Source organism: Ylistrum balloti, unplaced genomic scaffold (assembly GCF_031769215.1).
Source record: "Ylistrum balloti isolate Yb309-2 unplaced genomic scaffold, AGI_CSIRO_Ybal_v1 Utg369788, whole genome shotgun sequence".
Taxonomy (NCBI): domain Eukaryota; kingdom Metazoa; phylum Mollusca; class Bivalvia; order Pectinida; family Pectinidae; genus Ylistrum; species Ylistrum balloti.
Genome location: NW_026781973.1, coordinates 429,945 through 455,105, shown reverse-complemented (window position 1 = coordinate 455,105; position 25,161 = coordinate 429,945). Strand labels below are relative to the sequence as shown.

Sequence of the window (25,161 nt, the reverse complement as noted above, 5' to 3'; positions counted from 1 at the left end):
TTATATACGGAATAACATAAGTCTGAATCCTACCTGCCATCTTGTGAGTCAAGTTTCTTATTGGATACACCCACTAGAGTTTTAGGGGTTGGCGACTCAGCTCTACCCTTTGGAGATGCTGGCTTCTCGGGTTCTTTCTTTTCTGCAACAAATACAAAAATATTTCAAGAGAGATTCAGATCCAAGTTATCAGCCTGCTGTGTCTTGTGCTTTTTTCTTCTTTGACCATCTTGTAATGTTAAGTACTCAATGGTTTCAAAGAATGCTTGTCAGTTATATCAAATAATAAAATATATCCCATTCTTTTAAATGCATACTTATCTACTAGGAGTTTAAATCTATAGACAAGGTTTGTACAAAAGGACCCAAAGTGTGAAAATAAACATAATGTGCTACGAGGAAAATCAAACTTAACTTGAACACTGTACAAAATACACACAGGAGAATAGCACCTTTCAATACAAATTTAGAATTAGAACTTGATCATACAGCTGATTCACCCGTCAAGGATTCATCAGCAATGCTAATAACCTAAATTGTTGAATTAGAACTTTATCATACAGCTTTAGAACTTTATCATACAGCTGATTCAACCGTCAAGGATTCATCAGCAATGCTAATAACCTAAATTGTTGAATTAGAACTTTATCATACAGCTGATTCACCCGTCAAGGATTCATCAGCAATGCTAATAACCTAAACTGTTGAATTAGAACTTTATCATACAGCTTTAGAACTTTATCATACAGCTTTAGAACTTTATCATACAGCTTTAGAACTTTATCATACAGCTTTAGAACTTGATCATACAGCTGATTCACCCGTCAAGGATTCATCAGCAATGCTAATAACCTAAACTGTTGAATTAGAACTTTATCATACAGCTTTAGAACTTTATCATACAGCTGATTCAACCGTCAAGGATTCATCAGCAATGCTAATAACCTAAATTGTTGAATTAGAACTTTATCATACAGCTGATTCAACCGTCAAGGATTCATCAGCAATGCTAATAACCTAAATTGTTGAATTAGAACTTTATCATACAGCTTTAGAACTTTATCATACAGCTTTAGAACTTTATCATACAGCTTTAGAACTTTATCATACAGCTTTAGAACTTTATCATACAGCTTTAGAACTTTATCATACAGCTGTTTCACCCGTCAAGGACTCATCAGCAATGCTAATAACCTAAACTGTTGAATTAGAACTTTATCATACAGCTTTAGAACTTTATCATACAGCTTTAGAACTTTATCATACAGCTGTTTCACCCGTCAAGGACTCATCAGCAATGCTAATAACCTAAACTGTTGAATTAGAACTTTATCATACAGCTTTAGAACTTTATCATACAGCTTTAGAACTTTATCATACAGCTTTAGAACTTTATCATACAGCTTTAGAACTTTATCATACAGCTGATTCACTCGTCAAGGATTCATCAGCAATGCTAATAACCTAAACTGTTGAATTAGAACTTTATCATACAGCTTTAGAACTTTATCATACAGCTTTAGAACTTTATCATACAGCTTTAGAACTTTATCATACAGCTTTAGAACTTTATCATACAGCTTTAGAACTTTATCATACAGCTTTAGAACTTTATCATACAGCTTTAGAACTTTATCATACAGCTTTAGAACTTTATCATACAGCTGATTCACCCGTCAAGGATTCATCAGCAATGCTAATAACCTAAATTGTTGAATTAGAACTTTATCATACAGCTGATTCACCCGTCAAGGACTCATCAGCAATGCTAATAACCTAAATTGTTGAATTAGAACTTTATCATACAGCTGATTCACCCGTCAAGGATTCATCAGCAATGCTAATAACCTAAATTGTTGAATTAGAACTTTATCATACAGCTGATTCACCCGTCAAGGACTCATCAGCAATGCTAATAACCTAAATTGTTGAATTAGAACTTTATCATACAGCTGATTCACCCGTCAAGGACTCATCAGCAATGCTAATAACCTAAATTGTTGAATTAGAACTTTATCATACAGCTGATTCACCCGTCAAGGACTCATCAGCAATGCTAATAACCTAAATTGTTGAATTAGAACTTTATCATACAGCTTTAGAACTTTATCATACAGCTGATTCACCCGTCAAGGATTCATCAGCAATGCTAATAACCTAAATTGTTGAATTAGAACTTTATCATACAGCTGATTCACCCGTCAAGGACTCATCAGCAATGCTAATAACCTAAATTGTTGAATTAGAACTTGATCATACAGCTGATTCACCCGTCAAGGATTCATCAGCAATGCTAATAACCTAAATTGTTGAATTAGAACTTTATCATACAGCTTTAGAACTTTATCATACAGCTGATTCACCCGTCAAGGATTCATCAGCAATGCTAATAACCTAAATTGTTGAATTAGAACTTTATCATACAGCTTTAGAACTTTATCATACAGCTGTTTCACCCGTCAAGGGGAGAGAAGGAAGAACAAACATGGGCATAAGAAATGTCAAAATCCAGGAGGGGCACTAACCCTGGAATTCTATCATTTTCATCAACTTCAATATTAAATGATAAAAAAAAATATAAAGTAAAAGTGTATGTTCTGAACAATGTCACTTGAATGAATGAAAACGTGACATGCAGATTATAGCAAAACTTCCGGACTAAAATTCACGATAGTCTCGCTTACAATCTCAAAAACTGTAGAATGACACACAAGCAAACTTTGGAGGACTTAATAACACATGTTATACATGCATTATAGACAGTGAATAGCAGCTAGTATTTTAACAGGGCTACATGTCATGATAGACCATGATTCCACATCATACTCTATGGCAATATAAGTCTCCAAAAAATCAGATACAAACCTTCTTTCCGTCTGGTGGAAAATGTTACTTGAGTTGGAATGGCACGGGTATCTTGGCACTTCTTGGGCTGCATCTTCGTGTAGCTCTTGGACTGACGTAAAACTATCCCCTTCACACCTTTCTTCTCCTCCTCACCTAATAAAAATCATAATGTAACAATTATATCTTTTGTTACAATAAAGTGTTGCATGACCCAGCAACCGACTGGAAGGGGTTGTCTAACTGAACCTTGGGGGCATCTTTTTACTTTTGGGAAAGGTTTTCCGAATCAGGAAGGGGTTGTCTAACTGAACCTTGGGGGCATCTTTTTACTTTTGGGAAAGGTTTTCCGAATCAGGAAGGGGTTGTCTAACTGAACCTTGAGGCATTTTTTTACTTTTGGGAAATGTTTTCTGAATTTGGGGAGGTGATTTCTAACTCTGGAGGAAAAGGGTTTATAACTTAGCAGAATGGTTTTAAAATGCAAAACTCTGGTAGGCATCTCTAAAATCAAGACAGTCTACAGTCTTGATCAAAAGCTTCATGATGATTGGTTTATATTATATAAATGTAAATAGATTTCATGATGATTGGTTTATATTATATAAATGTAAATAGATTTCATGCATCACAACATTTTATAAATAGAATCAATCATTAATACTTTTCATATCGTACAATGTAAAGAAAAATTGTCTTGTATAACAGTAGTGACTGCTGGTAGACTTCTTACTCTTTATATTACAGTGCATAAATTAACAACAAGAGACATGTTATCACTCAATATCTACAAAATACATCACATTACCATGCACAAATAACTGATAGTGATCACCATCTACTGTAATCAATACAAGCAGTTTCACTACTACATGTACTATAGCTGATACAAAACAAAACCCAAGACATTCACTAGAATAAACCCTGATATTCACCAATAATGATATCCCAGATATTCACCAATAATGATATCCCAGATATTCACCAATAATGATATCCCAGACATTCACCAATAATGATATCCCAGACATTCACCAATAATGATATCCCAGATATTCACCAATAATGATATCCCAGACATTCACCAATAATGATATCCCAGACATTCACCAATAATGATATCCCAGATATTCACCAATAATGATATCCCAGATATTCACCAATAATGATATCCCAGATATTCACCAATAATGATATCCCAGATATTCACCAATAATGATATCCCAGATATTCACCAATAATGATATCTCATACATTCACCAATAATGATATCCCAGACATTCACCAATAATGATATCCCAGATATTCACCAAGAACGTCCCAGACATTCACTAGGATAATCCCTGGCATTCACCAATAATGATATCTCAGACATTCACCAAGGATATCCCAAACATTCACCAAAAAACATCCCAGACATTTGCTGAGAATATCCAAAATATTCATCAAAATTATCTTAGACATTCACCTAGGACATAACAGACATTCACCTAGGTCATACAGACATTCACCTAGGACATAACAGACATTCACCTAGGACATAACAGACATTAAGACATTGATAACGATAATTTCTATTTTTGTTGGCACATTACTATTAATGGAAAACTGAAGTATACCACTAAGGTACAAATTAACATGTGTCACTCTGATTCAAAAAACTTTTCTTTTTTTTTTATTTCACACAGACTGCAATTTATGTTGGACCATCGGTAATGGCTCAGTGTCTAGTTTATCAAAATCCTTTATTCACAAAAAGTAAACGTAAGCCATGAAAAGATATTCAAATCAATTTTTCAATATTTCTAGGTGTGACTGAAAACTCTACAATAATAAATGTGTGCATTATTTTTTTCCAGAGAGGATGAACATGCAATGTAACAGAGTGACAAACAGCATGCAAACAACTACTTGAGCTAAGATAGTCACAATGAGATAGGAGCCACGTGATTCCTCTGTAGTGTATCAACATTAACAAACCACAAGAACTAAACATGTAACATACTCATTTTCAAGAAATTTTCTTTTTCGTCATAACTCATTGCTTGTTCTGAAATAAAATCATGTTAATGACAGAATTATGATAAGTTTGTTAGGAAACACAAAAAGTTTTACACAATAATACACATAATATTAACAAAAATTATTAACAAGAGATCCAAGGGGGATCTTGGCACCCACGATTGCTTAATCTTTATATGCTCTTTGAAAGTTGACTCTTTTCCCTTCTTTTCTCCTCTCTTCTTTGTTTTTGCTCTTACTGATAAGACATTTGAACATTCCTTTGCAGAAATAGCAACAAGCCGTCTGGTGGCCATTTTGTTTTCCTGATCAGTCCCAAAATCAAATGAGCACAAGGAGAGACCAAAAGGAACATACATATGAAATTTGAGAGACATCCTTCAGTACTTCTTAAGAAATAGCAATAAAAATCTTTACTATGCAAAATTCAAGATGGCTGCCTGTCAGCCATTTTGTTTTTCTGATCAGTCCCAAACTCACACCGCTACAACTAAGGACTTTAAGGAACATACACATGAAATTTGAGGAAGATCTATAAAAGACTTCTCAAGAAACAGTGCTATCAAACTTGCAAGCTCGAAATCCAAGTTGGCCGCCTTTCGGCCATTTTGTTTTTCTCATCACATCCTAAATCAAATGGGCACAACTGGACACCAAGGGAAACCTACATATGAAATTTAAGAAAGATCCATCCTGTACTTCTCAAGAAATAGCAATAAAAAACTTGGCTGCATGTCGGTCATCTTGTTTTTTCTATCAGTCTTAAAATCAAATGGGCACCACTAGGAACAATCTGATGATGGTGGGCTAAAAATAAAAAAACTGAGGATATGAACCAAAGCTTAATATGAGAATTTCTGTCAGAGAGGATATAAGCTGACCTGAGATTACTAGTAATTTTATAGGATATATACACTTTTCACTAGCGGCAGTTTTAGTTATCACTGTTGTAAGTAATATAGGTTAGTGTTATCATGACTCGGTTTTACTGAAGGGAACCTAGTTATTGTAAACTGATGACAGATATTCATGGAAATGGTGATGTATGTTACCTGGTTTTGTGGAGGGCAGTTTGAAGTTCAGAGGTCGATCCCACCTGGCACTGGTGCTGAGTTTGGTGTTCACTTTACTGTTTGTCTTCATCTTATCCGTCTCGTCCCAAATCCGCAACTCCACAGTGTGGTTGAACAGCTTCATTAAGAGATCACGAGTAACATTGACTGTGTTACTGAAAAAGTCACAAAATCAGTCACTACCCCAGGAAACATTAATGATTATACTGAAAAAGTCACAAAATCAGTCACTACCCAAGGAAACATTAAAGATTATACTGAAAAAGTCACAAAATCAGTCACTACCCCAGGAAACATTAACGATTATACTGAAAAAGTCACAAAATCAGTCACTACCCCAGGAAACATTAACGATTATACTGAAAAAGTCACAAAATCAGTCACTACCCCAGGAAACATTAACGATTATACTGAAACAGTCACAACACAGTTACACTGCTGTCTTAGAGAATATCTACAGTGTTACTAAAACAGTAACAAAGCAATGACACTGCTGTCTCAGGGAATATTTACAGCGTTACTTAAACAGTCACAAAACAGTTACACTGCTGTCTCAGGGAATATCTACAGTGTTACTTAAACAGTAACAAAGCGATGACACTGCTGTCTCAGGGAATATTTAGTGTTACTTAAACAGTCACAAATCCATGACACTGCTGTCTCAAGGAACATTGACAGTGTTAATTACTAAAACAGTAACGACAATTACACAGCTGTCTCAGGAATCATTGACTAATGCTATGGATACTGAAATAGTAACAAAAAACTTATAATGTCTGCTACCCAATAATAACATACATGAAAAATGATTTTTGTACGTCTCTAAAAGTGTTATACAAAAACAGACACCCAACAACTTTAAAATTTCTAGTACATACTTTTCAATCCAACTTATCCATGTGAGGTCACCTTCCTGCCAGGTCCTCAGCACCCTGGAGTCATGTTCTGTGAAAATCTTTACAGCAGGCCCATAGGAAACTACATCAGATTTGATAAGCTCTTCTTCATCAGGAAGGAGATAGTACTCTATGTGGTACCATCTCTGTGGACGTGGCTTCTCTATCATCCTCTTCTCCTTCTTTACCATGTCCTTCATGTCTGGCTGATCTTCATCTGATTAACACAATGTTTCATTTATCTCTGGTATTCAAATTTTTTTTATGAATTACACTCACTCATGTTAAAGTTGGACATATAATGAACACAATTTAAAGTGAATTTTTCACAATTCAAAGAAAAATGGAATGATCAACCAATGAGACAGAAAAACATTGATGAACAAAGTCTAACAAGGAGACAGAAAAACATTGATGAACAAAGTCTAACAACGAGACAGAAAACATTTGATGAACAAAGTCTAACAACGAGACAGAAAACATTTGATGAACAAAATCTAACAACAAGACAGAAAACATTTGATGAACAAAATCTAACAACGAGACAGAAAACATTTGATGAACAAAATCTAACAACAAGACAGAAAACACTTGATGAACAAAATCTAACAATGAGACAGAAAACATTTGATGAACAAAATCTAATAACGAGACAGAAAACATTTGATGAACAAAATCTAACAACAAGACAGAAAACACTTGATGAACAAAATCTAACAACGAGAAAGAAAACATTTGATGAACAAAATCTAACAACGAGACAGAAAACATTTGATGAACAAAATCTAACAACGAGACAGAAAACATTTGATGAACAAAATCTAATAACGAGACAGAAAACATCTGATGAACAAAATCTAATAACGAGACAGAAAACATTTGAACAAAATCTGACAACGAGACAGAAAATATTTGATGAACAAAATCTAACAACGAGACAGAAAACATTTGGTGAACAAAATCTAACAACGAGACAGAAAACTTTTGATGAACAAACAAACATAACAGGGTACATGTTTTTTTTCTGTAAGTAGTGGTAGATGATTACGACAATTTGTAAAAGATGGGTTAATGAAATATGAATGAGTTTGAATAATGGTAAAACTGTTGACAACATCTTGCACATTCTGAGGACTGAGCAGATCTAGTATAATATTCTGTTAACTTGTATACGTAGATCTCAAATTTTATCAATAAAGACAGCTCAATAAATACATCTATAAACATGTTTGATATCTAATGATAAAAATGTTTATTAGAAAAAACAAAGTAATTTGTCATTCATCTCATTTTAATATTTTGAATGATAAGTATATACATTCCGTAAATATATATCTGTGTGAGGATTTAAGCAACTTCTATGTAAATAAAAGAAAAGTGAAAAATGGTGAAACTTCTACTGTATCTGCTCTATGTGTTACTTCTATGTGTTTTATACCATTGTCACCAAGTTCAACTTACCATGATACAAATATACAGACCAACTAATAAAGAAGGTAGGAACTTTTCATATACACATGTACACATGAATGTGTGTACTGTATCTGATCATGCCAGCCATTACTTGTAGCAAAAAATTCACTGAAGAAGTTAATAGTAATCAGACTATTATGAAGATCCAAGAAAGTATGAAATGTAGTTTGACCTTTGATTATTTGCCTTGACCTTGACATATTGGGTACATAACAAATGTATCAAAACACATCAAATATTTATAAAGGTGCATCTGTATTGTAATATTACTAAAAATATGAAGTTCATCTAGTTTAGTATTGACCTTTGGCTTATTGCACTGACCTTGACCTTTGAAAACATCAAATAAACCTAATGATGATATCTACAACAATTCTGCAAAAAAGACTGATTCTCTTTTACTCTTTTTTTACAAAACATGGTGGTGATTTACCACTTAACCATGGACAGAGTATTTGAGAGAGTTAGGAACAAATAATTCACAAATATATTTGTGACTTGGTTTCATAAAAATTCAGAACTAGAAAATATATTTTCCTAATGAAGCGTACACTGAGCATCCTTTATACATTATCTGTACTAGACTGGTGAGACTCAGGCAAGTGAGATATTTAGATAAAAACATCCATCAAAAATGATAAAAACACAATGTAAGTGAGATATTGTTACACACAACCTGTCGGCCTATAACACAGTAATACAACACACAAGCATACAGACACAGCAACAGCACTGACTCATTGGAAAAATAAAGTCTTTGAATTTATCGCAGGAATTGAAGTTAACACCATTACAAGGCTCTTACAAGATTTCTAAATCTAAGACAAGATCATATTGACCTGAGACTGGGTTGATAAACCCTGATATTAACCTCAGCCTAAGGACAGAATGGTACACCAGCCTATACATTAAGATGATATTGATATGATATTAAGATATTAATGATATAAGTAATTCAAGGCACTAGAGAAGAGATTAGTTTAACAATACATTTGACACTGGTCATTAAAAGAACTTTAAATGTCAATAAAAACTTCCTGATGATGTAAAATTTACATGTAAAACACATCAAACACATCTAATATAAAAAATATATGATCAGGAAAACAAAGAATTTCTATGTAAAATGTCAAAATCAAATTTAGTCTGATAGGACAATACAAGTGGAAGTAACATGCAACCAACTAGAACATGCAGCCAAAATGTGACAATTGCAGCCAACTATTGAAATAAAATAAATAGCTCCTTGTGACAATCACATTATGTCAGTGAAGACAACAGACGGGAAGTGAAGGCCTACCAATGGTGTTTTTAGAGTTAGCCAGTAGTAAAAGTCGACTATAGGGCCCTGTAGTGCTTGGAGTGGGATTCACCACACTGGAGCACTCAGACTCTACATCTGAAACACGCATATTGGCATGCACATTTGAATGATATTTTTTCAAGTTTGTAGTTGAAATTTTGATTAATACAGTGTTTTAGATCACACAACCTGAAAGAAAAGATTTAAAAAAAAACTAAATGTTATAGTGTCCTAATTTCTCAATAGATTTTGTACACATTTTCATATCATCTGTCACACACATCACCCTTAAAATATTGATATCTAATCATAGATATATAAATGTTCAATTCATTGATTAAGATTTAACAAACTGAAGAAAATTAACTTGATAAGGCATGTATCCAAATCTATAACTATAAACTGATCATTTTGACAACTGTAAAACAATTTGTTCGATGGTGGCAGATCCTAGGATGGATACCTAATGGAACTTAAAGAGTTCTCTCCTAGTATTCATTTTTATGATGTGTTAGGGTCAGTTGGGGTCATTGACATAAACAACTGCCATTCTGGCCTCAAATACAAATGACTTTACAGATGGTTATAATGTCACATGTATATTTATATGTTTATTCATTTCTAAGGGGGAAAAAAGGGTAGAAAAAGGATCATTCCCTACTTTGAGGGTAGGACAGAGAAATCCCTACCCTCAGAAGAAATTCTTGACAGACTAACCCTCAGCAAAGCCTCTGGTTCGACAATCAAGAATCTCCTCCTCGGGTAGAGATTTCACTACCCTCCAGCTAGGAAAAGATCCTATTAATCTATGTCAATCATAGAAAAAAACACTTATTCCTATTAATAAAATCTCAAAATCTATGCAATAACGATAAAGAAAATACAAACAAATAAACAAACCACAATCAAATTCACTGAAATGAGGAAAAATATGAGCAAATGTTTACATGCGAACCTCCTGAAAAAGTTCACAGAGAATAAGACAAGGAAGTTTCTTCTGATTCATTGACAACACCTACCATGTAAATCCTGGTCAATCTCCAAGTTAAGTAATGTCATGTTCCCGAATAAGAACAAGGTAAACAACAGTGTATACTAATGAACATCCAAACATGTCCAACTTTATGTCACACAAGGACTGCTTCGATTTTGTAAAATTTTACCAACTTTAATGAAATGTCATGATTGTGTCACAAAAGTCAGTTATAGTTAGAGTCCTGAAGATCCTTGGTGTGGGTCACCCTCAGATCCTGGTGAGAAGGAGGACATGTTAGAATCAGCTTAATCCAAGACAGAGGTGTCAAATGTTCCAGAAAGTGGCAACAGTCATGTTGTGTAACAGATAGCTTACAAGTGTCCGGGAAGAGAGGACAATACCCAGACAATTCGGATAATGATATTCCGGGGAATCAATATGCATGGCATGTCACTATGAGAGGAAATGTTCTTGTAGAAAAATCAATGTTCATGATCACCATATGAATACAAATAAGCTACCAATGCAATTACTGTATTGATTTGTGAATAATGTCGGAAGATCCAAAACTGTTGATGTGTTTTCCACTGTTCTAATGTGGCACATGATGCTGGATGAGGCTGTCACACACAGTTCTAAGCTAACACCTATCACACACATTTTAACACCCAAGTGTTTTAGATGTAACCATAATCACAGGAGTTCAAACATCATCCTTCTACTGACAGAAATTTCCTCATCATTTGAATAGGACTCCTCCTCTTTTACTGACAATATTTTAACACCTCTCAGTTTAAACACCTCTCCCCACTGACATTAAGTCACCCCTTTTACTGACAATACTTTAACACCTCTCAGTTTAAACACCTCTCCCCACTGACATTAAGTCACCCCTTTTACTGACAATATTTTAACACCTCTCAGTTTAAACACCTCTCCCCACTGACATTAAGTCACCCCTTTTACTGACAATACTTTAAACACCTCTCAGTTTAAACACCTCTCCCCACTGACATTAAGTCACCCCATTTTAATGACAATACTTTAACACCTCTCAGTTTAAACACCTCTCCCCACTAATATCAAGTTCCCCTTTTACTGACAATATTTTAACACCTCTCCACCTCTCCCCACTGACATACTTTAAACACCTCTCAGTTTAAACACCTCCCCCACTTATCAAGTTCCCCTTTTACTGACAATATTTTAACACCTCTCAGTTTAAACACCTCTCAGTTTAAACACCTCTCCCCACTGACATTAAGTCACCCCTTTTACTGACAATACTTTAAACACCTCTCAGTTTAAACACCTCTCCCCACTAATATCAAGTTCCCCTTTTACTGACAATATTTTAACACCTCTCAGTTTAAACACCTCTCCCCACTAATATCAAGTTCCCCTTTTACTGACAATATTTTAACACCTCTCAGTTTAAACACCTCTCCCCACTAATATCAAGTTCCCCTTTTACTGACAATATTTTAACACCTCTCAGTTTAAACACCTCTCCCCACTAATATCAAGTTCCCCTTTTACTGACAATATTTTAACACCTCTCAGTTTAAACACCTCTCCCCACTGACATTAAGTCACCCCTTTTACTGACAATACTTTAAACACCTCTCAGTTTAAACACCTCTCCCCACTAGTTCCCCTTTTACTGACAATAATTTAACACCTCTCAGTTTAAACACCTCTCCCCACTGACATTAAGTCACCCCTTTTACTGACAATACTTTAAACACCTCTCAGTTTAAACACCTCTCCCCACTAATATCAAGTTCCCCTTTTACTGACAATAATTTAACACCTCTCAGTTTAAACACCTCTCCCCACTGACATTAAGTCACCCCTTTTACTGACAATACCTAAACACTTCTCTGTTTAAACATTTCCTTTTTTACTGACAATGTTCCAATACCTCTCCTCACTGACACAATGTTCCCTCTTTTACTGTCAAACTGGACAATATGCATCTTCTTATATTGTCATCAGCAAATAGTGTGACTGTATTTACTAATAACCAAGTCCTAGTCATGATCTCTTTACTGAACAAACTCTAGCCCCACCCACCCACACATTAACCCATCCAAGTCTCTATCACTCTACTGAAATTAAACTCTAGCCCCCTACATCTCATCCTACCACCCTCATCCTGGTCTTTGTCTCTCTAACAAAATTAGATTCCATCACTAGCCTCTACCCCTATCCTTCTATCCCCATCCTGGTCTCTATCTTGATCTTTCCAACAAAATTAAAATCTAGTCCACTACCTCCATCCTTCCATTCCCATCCTGTCTCTCTAACAAAATTAGATTCTAGCCCCCTACATCTCATCCATCCACCCTCATCCTGGTCTTTGTCTCTCTAACAAAATTAGATTCTAGCCCCCTACATCTCATCCTACCACCCTCATCCTGGTCTTCATCTCTCTACTGAAATTTAACTCTATTCCCATGCCAACCTCCCAATCCATTCTCCAACCCCTAACCCCAACCCCACCTCTGGGTTTGATCTCTCAACTGAAATCAAACTCTCACCTCCCCTACCCCCTGTCTTGATCTCTCAACAGAAATTAAACTCTCACCTCCCCTACCCCCAGTCTTCATTTCTCAACTGAAATTAAACTCCAGCCCCAACCCCTAACACAAATTATTTAAATGTTATATCCTGTGAGAATGATACATTAAATCATATGGTACTTTTCACAAGGTACCTGTCATTCCCCAGGTTTTTTTTCTACAGATAATTCCTGCAGATCAATATGAATGCTGAACTGAGCATATGTGTGTTAATATAATGGCCATTTAATGGAAAATGATTGAACAGTATTCTCTGATGAATGATTAATGAGATTACAATGGAGTCTGACATGCAAACTGATGTTGTGTATTACAGAGAACTGTAGCCACTGGTACTGTCGATCACCTACAGATACTCGACGTAGTTTTAATACCTACCCAGCATGCAAGCAATCATTACCAATAAATGTTAACAGTGGTACAGGTGGGAATACCCAGCAATAGCTGTAATGATTGGGTGTCAATTATCATATCACATAATAATCAAGTGCACATGCCATATCTCAGGGATCAGTACAGGTAAGGGAAATAATGTCATATCTAGGATAATTTGGGGATACCTGGTGAACATAGAATCTTACACGAGTTTCAATTTGTGATTTATGAATGGAGTCAAAAGATTTTTTTAAAGGCACATTAAAACGAAAAATTTGTGATGAGTTTCATAATTCACACATTTAATAGAAACAAATTTTTTGAATTTCCTTTTTATCAAGTGATCAATCATTCAGGCAAATATTGTAAAAAAAAACAGACCTTTCCACGTCAAACTTAAGGTCATTTTGGCCATTTATCTATGGTCTCCATTGTTAGCTCAAAATATAATTTGTAAATGTGTATCTCACTATCTAAACCTGACATCACAACAGGCTACCAAGGTATATCAAATGTCTTATTCACTAAATAACAATTAAGACAGTCACATGATAAATTAGGAAAGGATTATCTAAGTAGTCCTAAGTACATGCTGTATAAAGGTTAGTTAGTGAAGATACCTTGTGTAGGATGACTAATATTAATGGTTTCTACCAACTTATACCATTTATACCAAATAAATGAAGATGCATGCCTCAATATTCTAACAAAATGTGTCAGTGTCCTCATAGAAATACTGGATAATCTGCTAAACTATAGAAGTATTTTCCTAAACAGTAAACAATATATCAAAAATGAAAAATTAAAGGGAAGATCACTTAATATTTTCAGATTTCAGGTTGACCATGGGGGAATGTAGATTGTGACTTCAGTTTGTATACCATGGGGGTATGTAGATTGTAACTTCAGGTTGTACACTATGGGGGAGTGTAAATTGTGACTTGAGGTTGTATACAACATGGGTATGTAGTTTGTGACTTGAGGTTGTGTACCACATGGGTATGAAGATTGTGACTTCAGGTTGTATACCACAAGGTATGTAGATTGTGACTTCAGGTTGTATACCACATGGGTATGAAGATTGTGACTTCAGGTTGTATACCACATGGGTATGAAGATTGTGACTTCAGGTTGTGTACCACATGGGTATGAAGATTGTGACTTCAGGTTGTATACCACATGGGTATGTAGTTTGTGACTTCAGGTTGTATACCACATGGGTATGTAGTTTGTGACTTCAGGTTGTATACCACATGGGTATGAAGATTGTGACTTCAGGTTGTATACCACATGGGTATGTAGTTCGTGACTTCAGGTTGTATACCACATGGGTATGTAGTTTGTGACTTCAGGTTGTATACCACATGGGTATGAAGATTGGGACTTCAGGTTGTGTACCACATGGGTATGAAGATTGTGACTTCAGGTTGTATACCACATGGGTATGTAGTTCGTGACTTCAGGTTGTATACCACATGGGTATGTAGTTTGTGATTTGAGGTTGTATACCACATGGGTATGTAATTTCTATATTCATTGTTGTTTCTAATCAGTATTTACATCAATGTTAATGAAGTACTGTTTGGCACTAGTGGAAAAATATTACCAAAAATCAACACTTACACTATTTAAAAATATTATTCGATGGAGTGAAAATACAAAAAACTTTATACCTTATTCATATTTTGTTTCATTTCAAAGTTTCAAAGACACATAAATTCAGTAAAAAAATGCATGCACCAAATGGCATGTTGTTTCAGAATTTTCTCTAAGAAAATGTTAACAAAACTCTATCATAGATATTGGTGATACTAGTTATATTAATATGCATAGACAAAGGTTAATTAAGAAATAAACAAAAAACTTAATCAAACACACATATTTTAAAAGCATGTATAGTACTTAATATCAACTAAGGCTATAAGCTACATCATTTTAAGATGCCTTAACTAAGCTAAATTGTAAATAACTAAATAAAGGTGTTATCTATATAATCCAGGCTGGTAGTGTAAGAAAAGATAAGTAATGATGTATTCTCACTATTGAGAATTTACACCAAAATATACAGAAACATACAACCAGGAAATTTAAACAATTTAAATATCAGAAAACCTACCATGAACAAGAATGGCTGAAAATGAATGAAGAAAAAATGAAAGTGATTAGTTATTAGATATGAATAAAACTTTCACATGCAGTTAACATGTACACAACATGGGATTTGGTGACACACTTGAAGATTAACACTATATCAGACATGCTTCATTGATGCGTATCAGTGGTTAATTAATGAGGAACCTTTACTTGTTATTTATATTATGGTTATTTACATTTTTTTTTCAAAAAAGCATGCTTTTAGAAAAAACAAATTATCATGGTCTTCATATTTATCATAATTCAATCTTAAACACCTACATTTGTTATCAAACTGTCTTTTTTGAATAACCATGAGTGATGTTAATTTTTTTTAAAATATGCTGATTAATTACTTTTTTCAAATAATCAAACCATGCTATTTTAGCTGTCAAGTGATATGCTGCATGTTGTAAATAGACATATAAGACTCACCTGTTGGGACGGCCATTGATATAGTCACTGTAATGGTGACAATATGAGCATCTGGATCTACAACTATTTTCTTCTTTCTCTTTCCCTTTGCCGACACAAACACTCCCCCAGACCCACTACTCTTTGGTCTTTCTGAACTTTTTGGTTCGGAATCTGATTGCTTGTTGGGTAGTTCATCTGGAACAGAGTCTGTTGCTTCTGTCACTTCTGCTGGTTTTCCATTTTCTGTTTTTTCAGTGACAGTTTCATCCTGTTTAATTTTCTGTTCACTGTCTTCATTCAGAGTTCCAGCACCACCTTCTTCTGAAACAACAGGTGCATCTGCCATCACAGGTAAGTCTGTTGCCACAGGTGGGTCAGCCACAACAGGTGGATCAGCCACAACAGGTGGCTCCTGTTCTGTGTCTGCCATATATGGTCTTTCAACTGAAACATTAGATAGTTTTATCAATAACAGTTTGAAACTATCAATCTAATCAGCTTTATAAATAGATCATTTATATCTGTCAATGTTGTCTGTTTTCCCTCTTCTTTTAACACTTATGTATTTATTGTGAGCAATCTATAGTCCAAAAGAAGAAAGAAAGAAGGTAATTTTCCAAAATTTTGCATGCGTAAGGTTTGTGCAGGGCATAATAAAGATGCATGACAGTACAACCATTGGGGACTGACATATCCATGAACCAGGTTGACATTCCATCTGACTTATACAAAGTTCTCTCCACTAGAGATGAAATTAATTTATATGTATTTTATTAGTACATCTAATCAATTCAAATGTATAGGTATTTGGAACAAACTGAAGGAATAAAAACATTCATTGTAGATTGTAAAACTTTTGTTTATCTTGGATGTGCAAAATGTATGTACAGCAAACAAATAATTCAAGTGTACACTGTAGTTAGAGACAATAAGTTTTTTTTATAATATAGAATGCTCAATTACACAATTACTGTCAAATATATTACATGTCACTTTGATATAGCTGTTGGTCGAAAACGCATATGTCAATCTGCTAAAAATGTATTTCCCATGTTGAATAACTTATTATACATGTACCATATATGTACAAATGTAATCAAATGCATTGCTTACTACAGGTGCATTCCAACAAGCGTATTGATGAAATGAAATCGATCGTTTCACCTGTTACATATTTTGCAGGTTAAAAATTGGACTTGAGAAGAATGTAATTCTCATATACATGTCAGGTGCTTTTGCACATAAGTTAGGCGTTCGCAAGACCGTCAACTTCTCTGTTGAAAACAGTGTTGTGTGACAACGTATGAATGTACTTTCATATTTTATCTGTTTGTCATTAAGAATTACGAACATAATACTGCGTTATTATAAGTGAATATATCGATAATAAGTTATGCAAACTACTTTTACCAACCAATTTTAACTTTTCCTCAAAAACTTCATATTGTCTCTTGTCCCGTCTGTTATGGTGCCAAACAACACATGAACCGGATGTTGACACGTCCGCCGACTTAAAGTGTTCTGTTCTACGAGCGCGCCATTTGCGGTAACATATCGAAATTCTATATGAATATAATATGTTCTTCTCAACACTAGCATTTATCTTAACACCACAATTTCAGTTAATTCAACATATTCAATAATGTAAAGTGAAAATCTACGATTTCAATGCGCGGAGGGATATGCCGGCTGGTGACGCGGTCTGTTGCTACAACAGTTGACAACGTTAAGTGCACATAAGTTCTGTTTCAGCGAGGGACACGACAATTTATGACTTAATCAATAACGTGGACGGTGATGCGGGCATAGTTTTTCATCCTGTGCCACCGACCTGAAAGAATAAGAAGTCCATTGCCATCGATCTAATATTACCACCTGAAACAGTGAATTGTTGAATTGAAAGCTTGATTTATTCTTAAAATTTTGTATGGTTAGCTTACATGTCCTGTTAAAATCCTGCTTGCATCCATACGTTGGTGTAAGGGACAAGAAATCTTATTCAAAGTCATCGTCGACTTTGATCTCATTTCCTTTTTCTGATTATTACACGTGTAAAATATAGAAAAAAACTCATGCGTATTTGTAAAGCATATTGTTGCTTCATATTGTTTCTGGAGCTCACCGACCTTAATGGTCTCGGTTGTTTTCTCGCCAAGCAAGTTCAAGACGATATTGGAAAGAGGGAAGAACGAGGTCTTAAAATTCCTCCGATCTTGCTTATGGAACTTTATATCTGCAGTTGTGGTTAAATAGATGCTTCTCTTTTACATTGCTGTAAGAGAGACCGCGGGAATACCATGTTATCATGTATTATCTAAAGGGGAGAAGACAATTCAATAGACACAATATTTGGTAGATAAATACTTGCCTTTCACACTTTTTCCGTACTGCCGTATCCATGTATACAGAGACATATATGACACATATACATCTCTGATGTAATTAACATGCGAATGTTTATGAAATTTGTTAATTAATGTATTTTTTTTTACTACATATCCCACCGTCCATGTTGTGGCGGTCAACAGGTAGAATCGAATGCGGTTTTACAAGCCTATTGGCTGGATATGATGATTTTTTTTTTTTTTTTTTTTTTTTTTTTTGTTTTTTTTTTGTTTTTTGTTGTTGTTGTTGTTTTTTTAAATTTTATTGAAACAATCACATGGAAATTAAGTAAAGGTAAGACAAAAGGTTCTTTCTGAAAGCACACACTATAAAGATATACATGTGTCATATATGTCTCTGATTACATGGATACGGCAGTGTGAAAGGCAAGTATTTATCTACCAAATATTGTATCTATTGAATTGTCATATTGTAAATGAAATGTGCCCAGTAAATATAGAAAAAGTTAAAACACTGGAAAACATGATGTAAAACATAAGCGCTTTCTAAATTTTACACTTTCCCATTACTGCCGGATCTTGTTCATTGTATTTTGGGTCAACATATAGGTCGAATATATATCAAGGTTTCTGCAATTTTCAATAAATATCTCGCATGGTTCCCAATTTGGAATTTTATTTCTTTGTCGCACCAGCGAAATGTATTTCTTAATAAGCAATATGCATATGTTCAAGCCTAACAGTTGAACATTTTCGACCATGCCAAAAAGGAAAGTGGCCGGATTTCTTTTCCAAAACAACATTATATTTGGGAAAGAATGAATTTATAAAGCATGTCCAGAGTGACATACTATGTGTACAATCCCAAAAAGGTGATATATTATTTCAGGTGCCCTACTACAAAAGCTACATTCCTGATGTTCTAAAATGACATTGAATTTGTGAAAAATATTCTGTGAGTAATTCTGTATTGTAAACTGAATAGTTTGAGTCATTTTGCCACCTTTCATTAGAATGTTGAGAATAGGTCAATACAGGGATAATAGTTTGTGATAGAAATACTGAGACAGTTTTTTCAATGTTTTTTCAGTTGCCTCAAACTATTATGCAAAACATGTTCAGTATTTCGTCCATAATTAGTTATCATTCTCTCCCAGTCCACCGATATTGCATTAATGATACTATTAAAGTACATGAAATTGATATTTATTTGGTATTTCTTAATAAAACAATTCAAAGACGTAATATTTCCATGCTCGTCTACTACGTCTTTAACATAAAAGATTCTTTCATTGCAGATTTTTGAAGAAGATAGTTTGTCTATGAACTTTATTCCCTTTATTAAACCACAGAGACTGAGACAGAAAGTTTTCGGGCGCTGCCGGGTAGCGTTCGTAAATATTTCCTTAAATAGACTTAATTTCCTTCCAGAAATTCCCAAACTGTACCATTTTACGACTTACTTCCTCTAATCCACATTTTGTTAAACTCCCTATTTCATTTCCTTCCAATCGTTCTATATCATTAATTAATATTTTTCCCAGTCTGCATGATTACTTGGATCCAAGCATTTCTTTATCAGCACTAGTTTTAATTATTTACTATAAGAAAAAATATCTGGTACTTTCAAACCTCCATCTTTAAAATCACCAATTAAAAACTTCGTTTTAAATTCATCAATTATACTATTCAATATAAGATGAAAAATCATATTTGATTTTTTTTATGATCTTAACATGTGGACTATGGATTACAGGTAGTATTTTTACAACAATAGGAACATCTAACCTCTTGATAACAGTCACTCTACAATTATAAAACGATTCCTGAAAGACCAGTCTTGGAGAAATGACTGCACTGACTTATGTTTTTCTAGAAAATCATCTTCATTAATATCATCTTTTGATAAATCATAATTTACTCCTAAAAGCTAAAATTTCCTTTGATGATTCCAAGGTAAGTATGCTCTGTTTCTGTCTCCTGCCCGCAGCCCCGTTTTACCCTAGTCCATACAGCATGTGACTTATCAAAATTTGTTATTAGACCTGAACATCCCCCATACATGTCGACCAAATACACAAGTGTATAAGGACTTTTTAAAATATTTTGCATCATCATCTTCAAGCATCAATGTTGATAACGGGCGAATGATATCTACTCTATCTCGTAGATTACGACAAAACGCCGGCGTATCATTATTTACACAAAGGGTTAATTTAACATTTGATATCATCATAGACAATAATAGAATATTCTCGTCTGCGTCCTTGTATTAACCATTCACGTCGTAATCGAACGATTTTTTAAACAGAATTGCGATACCCCTACAATTAGATGAACATGATGCAAATTTGATATCACCTCCCCATCCATTCTTCCACAATGTTTCTACATTAAAAAAAAAAACAAGATTTGAATCCGCAAACACATGTACAATGTAAATCCATGGCCAACGTGCATTATTGCGCCGAGTTTTGTTAAGAATTTAAGAAACTTATCAAACGGAAAATGCTGATAAAGTTGTGAAGATTCAGATGAATAAATATTTTAAAAGTCACATCAGTTAAGTACTTGATCAGGTTCAATCACAAAGAATGGACAAAAATGTACCTTTCAATGAGTATGCTAACACGAGTTGCCTCCCTTCAATCGATATAAATTCGTTGCGAGTTATCCAGCAAAACGCTTACTTTAAATCATATGAATTAAGTCTTCTTATTATTTATCTGTATCATTATTTCCTTCAAGTTTACACTTGTTCTATTAATTATGATAATATCATGCTACTTATCAACCTACAGATACGAAAGGGTCTTTGTAATGTTGTTACAACTTGTGTCCAATATGATTGCTTTATTTATGCAATGAAATGTATTTACATGGTGTAACTTGCTTGAATTTTCCATTATACGGTTAATCAGTCTGCGATGTTTATAGCAAAATAAGATTTTGTACTTCCAATTATCAAGTTTCTACTCACTTCATCTGTATAAATAATTACGCGTGCACATAATGTAGCATGGGCTTTAAATAGAAACAGAGACAGTCTTGTCTCACTGAATTCACTTACGAAAAGGTTAGATTATGTTATGCTTAAATTAACCTGCAGTGAATGAAGGGATAGCATGTAATGATAAAGCTAAAACGGCCTGAAGGGAATGGCGAATCCACAATCTAACAGCGTGAGTGGAGTTAATTCTTATTTTTGTTTTGTTTATGGTCGAGGGTTAGCGCGAACGCAGACCCCCACACTAAAAAATAGCGTACCCGAGTAATCCGCATTTGGGATTATCGCAGGGTTCAGCCCGACCGGAGTGCAATGGAAGGGCCTCGACCTGGGGGAACCGCCTTGCTGATCACGGTATCCCCTGTACCAGGTAAGTATGAATTTTTGAGCTATGGGTTCAATATATGAATTAAAAGTAAGATTACTAAATACAGGTATTTAAAAATTAACATATCAGAAAATAATATTCAATTATATTACGTAAAAGAAATTATATTTGATTTAAATTATATTACTATATATAAAACTTCAATTTAAAATAATTATAAATTACATTTATATTTCTATCTTATAGCAATTTTGTGTTACATAAATTAATTTCTTTTTTTTGTGTCAGAATGTAACAAGGGAGGTAACTTCATCCTTTTTTTCTTTCTGACGATTGAAGGGAGATAATATGCTCAGATTGGAAGACAACACGTTAAAAAATCACGACTCTTCTAATAAAAATTAAAAAAAAAAGACGGTGACTGTGAGAAATTATGCGAGAAATCAGGGAACGATATCGAAGAAATATACCTGTAGCTTTGGGTTTTGTTACTATAACTATCCTGATGTAAATTACCTTGTATGTTTATCGTCTTATATTTTCAACCATGTGTATGATGTGATCTCTCATTATATGTACTTACGTTTTCTATTAATTTTACTTGATTACTGTTACTCCGAGCTTCTGAAATTATTACTCGTAATTGTTCCACATAAAAAATGGATTTCTCCTATCTCACCAGCTTTTGAGCAAACTTTGTAAATTGATAAAGATCTAGTAGTGATATTGTGCAGGAAGTATGCTTGAAATGGGCCTGCAATGTGCTACAGTGGAAGAGCAAGGGTATGTAATTTCGCACAGTACGTAATTTTGCACACTCGGTGATTTTTCGTCCCTTTTCTTCCACTAGCAGTAGATTATGTTTTTTCCGTTTATTTGCCGATTTAGGCGAGATTTATGCCGTGCTTTTGCTGTTCTAAATATAGCACTTTCAAAGAACCTCGTTTTGAAAACGAAACCGCAATGAAAATGGACCTTAACAAAAAATAATCTCACAGACCTTTTAGATTATACATTTCCAAATATTAAGGGAATATGTCGTTTCCTCAGATCATTATAAAAAATATTTTAAATTAGTTGAATACAATTAATTACGGCGAGGCCCCATGACCTGTCGTCTGCTTCACATATACTTCCTTCGGTAACAGTCAGTATTAAAGAATACGGGCCATTAAGCATTTTCACCGTTATATTTTCAATAGCATATATACCATATAACTACATAAAATAAGATTAATACAGATTTTGAATGAATTTTAGTTTTCATTAATGAAAGAAAGTGCAATGGCGGTGAAATTACTTTTTAAAATTCGACGGAATAAATCGGCTTTTAACGTTTCAAAAGCCTTTTTTGTTCAATCTAAGTTTGGGATGTAATTTTTTTAGTACAAAAAGTTTGAAAACTGTGCTTAGCAACAAAAATAAGGAGGCTAGATGGGTGTACTAGATTACGTTGCCTCTTGTCTTCATACCATGAAGTAAACACCGGTTGATAACACTTACACAGTGATATGCGATGGTATACCAGGTTATGTATTTAAATATTACCGAGTGTATGTACATCTAACCTTGCCAGACAATCTTTACCGTTTCGAAAAAGATCAAATCATATATCAATACGTACAAAAAGTGTGCGAAATCACGTACCCTCACTTCACAGTTTTCATTCACCACAAAAAAACGCTGCTGTGTTGACTGGTTTTCCCCCTATTGGTGATATAGTTTTGCCAACTCTTGAGTCAATTTATTTCGACAATTCCCAAAGCATGAATATTAAGGTAAAACAAATTAGCCTTTTTTATTCCATCAATAATCGTTTACAATTTAAAAAGAGAAACCATTTTTTTATGTCTGTATTACGTTGTTTACTGTTTTAGATTTAATTAAAACAAACTTTAATGAAACCAATTGGAAAGACTCGTAGACGAAGAAAATATACAATAAGAGAATATATCTATTAATATATATATACCGCTATCAGGCAATAATACTGTCTTATCGTTATACAGAGCTACATGTATTGCTTATCATACCAGGTTACTTTGTGTGAGACTTTGTAAAAGACGGAATATAATTCCGTACGGTTCGATAACATCCATCACTTCCTTCAATGTTGTCAGGATCTGAGTTTATCTCTATCGCATTCATACACGTGTGTTATATCACACACAAAAGTAATGCGTTTCCAGCTCTTCATTTTACGAAAATAGGAATGAAATTTGTGCAGGCAGGGACGGAAATGCTCGAGATCAACCGTGGCTGTCTTCCCATTTTGTCAACTGCTGTGCCGCTCCTAACTCAATTCCATACGTATCATGTATATGTGTTAAAAGGTTGAATATTGAATAAAATATTTGTAAACTAAATGATAGTACTACTATTTATCGTATAACTGTATAATTAACAAATTCCTCATTTATGTTTTTAAAGATATCGTATAGATCTAGATATGTTATTTTTCGAATTAGTTATGCAATTTTTTTGACAATGTCCTTTCCCAGTTACGATAGCGAAGACTAGCTAATACCACACAGTTTACAATTGTCCTCGGAGAAAACTCTTTATCATGAATCAGTCACATACTGTCTTAAAAACTCTGAGAACCATGTTTTGTTTCGTCTTGATATAATTTTTTCATTTGTTTTTGTTTTGTTTCACAAAGGCAGCAGCAGAAACAACAACAACAACAAAAACAACAACAACAACAGCAACAACAACAACAACCGTACATGTGTAATTGATCACGGCTGTCCGTCTGGTGCTGTAACTGATCACGGCTGTCCGTCTGGTGCTGTAACTGATCACGGCTGTCCGTCTGGTGCTGTGACTGATCACGGCTGTCCGTCTGGTGCTGTAACTGATCACGGCTGTCCGTCTGGTGCTGTAACTGATCACGGCTGTCCGTGTGGTGCTGTAACTAATCACAGCTGTCCGTCTGGTGCTGTGCCTGATCACGGCTGTCCGTCTGGTGCTGTAACTGATCACGGCTATCCATCTGGTGCTGTAACTGATCACGGCTATCCGTCTGGTGCTGTAACTGATCACAGTTGTCCGTCTGGTGATATAACTAATCACAGCTGTCCGTCTGGTGCTGTGCCTGATCAGGCTGTCCGTTTGGTGCTGTAACTGATCACGGCTATCCGTCTGGTGCTGTAACTGATCACAGCTGTCCGTCTGGTGCTGTAACTGATCACGTCTGTTGGTCTGGTGCTGTAACTGATCACGTCTGTTGGTCTGGTGCTGTAACTGATCACGGCTGTTCGTCTGGTGCTGTAACTGATCACAGCTGTCCGTCTGGTGCTGTATCTGATCACAGCTGTCCGTCTGGTGCTGTGCCTGATCACGGCTGTCCGTCTGGTGCTGTAACTGATCACGGCTATCCAT

The 25,161-nt window shown here is 34.7% G+C and overlaps 1 protein-coding gene and 1 non-coding gene across 2 annotated transcripts in view; both read right to left on the bottom strand.

The window, feature by feature from the left end:
• The window catches only part of LOC132544259 (uncharacterized), a 42,434-nt gene extending 17,273 nt beyond the window's left edge, over window positions 1-25,161 (bottom strand). The window contains exons 1-8 of the mRNA XM_060207830.1: window positions 24,507-25,161; window positions 16,116-16,541; window positions 15,664-15,678; window positions 6,818-7,052; window positions 5,919-6,094; window positions 4,850-4,894; window positions 2,866-3,000; window positions 34-142 (exon numbers count right to left, since the gene is read on the bottom strand). Of these exons, the coding sequence (XP_060063813.1) occupies window positions 34-142; window positions 2,866-3,000; window positions 4,850-4,894; window positions 5,919-6,094; window positions 6,818-7,052; window positions 15,664-15,678; window positions 16,116-16,541; window positions 24,507-25,161 (1,796 nt within the window). The remainder of the gene's footprint in view (window positions 1-33; window positions 143-2,865; window positions 3,001-4,849; window positions 4,895-5,918; window positions 6,095-6,817; window positions 7,053-15,663; window positions 15,679-16,115; window positions 16,542-24,506) is intronic.
• On the bottom strand, window positions 21,664-21,827 carry LOC132544279 (U1 spliceosomal RNA). Its single transcript, XR_009553993.1, has one exon. It is a non-coding gene; the product is annotated as a U1 spliceosomal RNA (small nuclear RNA).